The 3,488-nt window shown below is 39.4% G+C and overlaps 1 protein-coding gene across 1 annotated transcript; it reads right to left on the reverse strand.

Moving 5' to 3' along the window:
- Window positions 1–253: 253 nt before the first annotated feature.
- Window positions 254–3,401, reverse strand: LOC138957065 (THO complex subunit 6 homolog). Its single transcript, XM_070328236.1, has 2 exons — window positions 3,272–3,401; window positions 254–497 (listed from the first exon to the last, which is right to left on the reverse strand). The coding sequence occupies exons 1-2, from the start codon at window positions 3,395–3,397 to the stop codon at window positions 390–392; spliced, it is 234 nt and encodes a 77-aa protein (XP_070184337.1). The 5' UTR covers window positions 3,398–3,401; the 3' UTR covers window positions 254–389.
- Window positions 3,402–3,488: the final 87 nt, after the last annotated feature.

The raw sequence follows: 3,488 nt of genomic DNA on the forward strand, positions 1-3,488 counted from the left end.
TTCTTCATTAACATAACCAGTGAAAAAAAACCCAAGGTTTTTTGTTTTTTTTACAACCAGCCCTCGCCCACGAGATCGAGGCACTATTATAATGATAATAATTATGTCATCAACATGTTTAAAAAAAAAAAAGGATATAGTGATTTTGTTGTTGTTTGCATGCTCTCTCTCTCTCACACACACACACACACACACACACACACACACACACACACACACACACACACATGTCAACACCAAAACTGAAAAATCGTTTACAATCATCAATAAAACATTTTATTCATCAAATGGCAGTGAAACAATTCATGCAATAACATAAATTCTACTTCGGACATGACAAAAATCCATCTTCAACCCAGCCACCTTAAACATCCAGAGTTACATCAGAACTAAGAAGTCCAGCTGGTCTTGTTGATGTTGAAGACAAAGGAGAATGATTTGTAGCCAAAGTTGATGCAGGCATCAATGTTTGGACTGGCTCCTGATATACACAGCACCTGCACATGTGAATTCCATGACTGTGCGTAACAATTTCCATTTTATACACAGAAAAAAACCTGAAGCATTAACAACAAATTGCAGGCTGTGCTGAAACAGGGAGCCCACATTATCCTTCCTCAAAACAGAGAGATCAAATCAAATCAAATCAAATCAAATTTTATTTTTCGAGGGTTGTGGCATAAGCAATACAACGAGCTTTTTTTCAACCAGAGAGAGAGAGAGAGAGAGAGAGAGAGAGAGAGAGAGAGAGAGAAAGAGAGAGAAAGACTCAAAGAGAGAGAGAGAGAGAAAGAGAGAGAGAGAGAGAGAGAACTTCAACAAAAAGGCTGCGCTTCTTTCACATTGACCAGCCAGAAAATACAGGCAACCTTCTTATCAGTTTCCATGGCCCTTTCTCCCAAATATTTAAAAAAAATTAATTGAATATTTTTTTGCTAAGCTATTTTAAGCAATTGATCCTGCTTTTCGAAAAAAGAAAAAAAAGAACAAAAATACATGCTTGCTAGACTTCCCTTGGCGGTGGTAGGGTTTAGGAAGGGTGCTTACTTCAAACAAGTTTCAAAGAAAAAACACTTCTGTGTGGCATGTTTTTGGTCATAGCAGTAATCAAACTGCTTTGAAATCAAAAGAGACAATGTGATGTAGGAAGCCATACAGTAAAACCCCCTTTTAAGGCCGCCAAAAATCTGCGAAAAATCACGGCTTACAAAAGAGGGAGTCTTAAAAAGGGAGTACATTTACAGAGGTTATGATGAGAACATCTGGAGAAAAAAAACCAGGGTTTTAAAAGAGAGGGAGTCTTAACACTTTCTACCCCACCTATGTTGACCAAGGTTTTTTTTACCCAAGACCAGCTGTGCTGCAGCAGGTCACTCAGAATTGTAGTAACTGTGTAGAAACTGTTTATCAACACGCTGGAAAGCAGGCGTTAGAGCGACGTTACAGGAAGCGACTGAAGCTAACAGTCTGAGCGGATATATCCGTACCTGGTCAGATGGAGCCATATGAATAGGTACGGATATATTCGTAGCTGGGAGACAATGAGTCTTAACCCTTTGCTGCCTGTAAGATGTCAGCTGACGTCTTGGGTAACTTGCTTTAACGGACAAAAAACTGTTCAATGAAGAACAACAGAAGAAGAACTACAACAACAATCAAACAATGTGTGTGTGGTGTATTCATTTATACATCAAGGGCACACTGTTAGTTGTCAATTCAGGTAAAGATAACAAGTCGCGTAAGGCGAAATTACTACATTTAGTCAAGCTGTGGAACTCACAGAATGAAACTGAACGCACTGCATTTTTTCACAATGACCGTGGTTCGCCGCTCGTGCAAAACGGAGTGAAACTGACGAGCCTGTTCAGCGCGGTAGTGGTTTCGCTGTGCTGCATAGCACGCTTTTCTGTACCTCTCTTCGTTTGAACTTTCTGAGCGTGTTTTTAATCCAAACATATCATATCTATATGTTTTTGGAATCAGGAACCGACAAGGAATAAGATGAAATTGTTTTTAAATCGATTTCGGAAATTTAATTTTGATCATAATTTTTATATTTTTAATTTTCAGAGCTTGTTTTTAATCCAAATATAACATATTTATATGTTTTTGGAATCAGGAAATGATGTAGAATAAGATGAACGTAAATTTGGATCGTTTTATATAAAAAAAAAATTATTACAATTTTCAGATTTTTAATGACCAAAGTCATTAATTAATTTTTAAGCCACGAAGCTGAAATGCAATACCGAAGTCCGGCCTTCGTCGAAGATTGCTTTACAAAAATGTCAATCAATTTTATTGAAAAATGAGGGTGTGACAGTGCCGCCTCAACTTTTACAAAAAGCCGGATATGACGTCATCAAAGGTATTTATCGAAAAAATGAAAAAAAACATCCGGGGATATCATTCCCAGGAATTCTCATGTCAAATTTCATAAAGATCGGTCCAGTAGTTTGGTCTGAATCGCTCTACACACACACACGCACAGACAGACAGACACACACACATACACCACGACCCTCATCTCGATTCCCCCTCTATGTTAAAACATTTAGTCAAAACTTGACTAAATGTAAAAAAAGCAAAAGCAGCACGGAACGATAAAGATATGAAAAGAAGATGGAGGGGGAAACAAAACAGGGGGATATCCTGGCACAGCCCTGAAAGTGGCGAGTATTTTACTCGCCATGGCAAGTAGAAACATGTAACTGGCAAGAAAAAATGTTCATCTACTCGCCAAATGCGAGTAAAGTTGCTGAAACAAGTTGTTATTTCTTTCTTTATTTGGTGTTTAACGTCGTTTTCAACCGTTCAAGGTTATATCGCGACGGGGAAAGGGGGGAGATGGGATAGAGCCACTTGTTAATTGTTTCTTGTTCACAAAAGCACTAATCAAAAAATTGCTCCAGGGGCTTGCAACGTAGTACAATATATGACTTTACTGGGAGAATGCAAGTTTCCAGTACAAAGGACTTAACATTTCTTACATACTGCTTGACTAAAATCTTCACAAACATTGACTATATTCTATACAAGAAACACTTAACAAGGGTAAAAGGAGAAACAGAATCCGTTAGTCGCCTCTTACGACATGCTGGGGAGCATCGGGTAAATTCTTCCCCCTTACCCGCGGGGGGCAAACAAGTTGTTGGTTTGGCTAGTAAAGTTTGCTATCTGGCTAGTACGTTTTCTGAATTTTCTAGACTTTCAAGCCTGTGGCAGCGAACAGGTTAAATTGGAGGGTCATACAAGGGGGATTCCACTGTACCTTGTTGGACTCTGAGTTCTTGTTGATGGCCAGGCTGTAGACACCCGTGGGGGTGCAGGGAATACTGGACTGCAGGGTGCCGTCCAGCCGCCAGTGGTTCATGCACGGTGCCGTGCCCCCTGACATGATCTGCAAGACACCAATGATTGTGCAGGTCACTACAGTGCAACCTCTCTTTTAGGACAATTCATGTCCCCCAAAATATAAAATTTTATTG

Source organism: Littorina saxatilis, unplaced genomic scaffold (genome assembly GCF_037325665.1).
Source record: "Littorina saxatilis isolate snail1 unplaced genomic scaffold, US_GU_Lsax_2.0 scaffold_2755, whole genome shotgun sequence".
NCBI lineage: Eukaryota > Metazoa > Mollusca > Gastropoda > Littorinimorpha > Littorinidae > Littorina > Littorina saxatilis.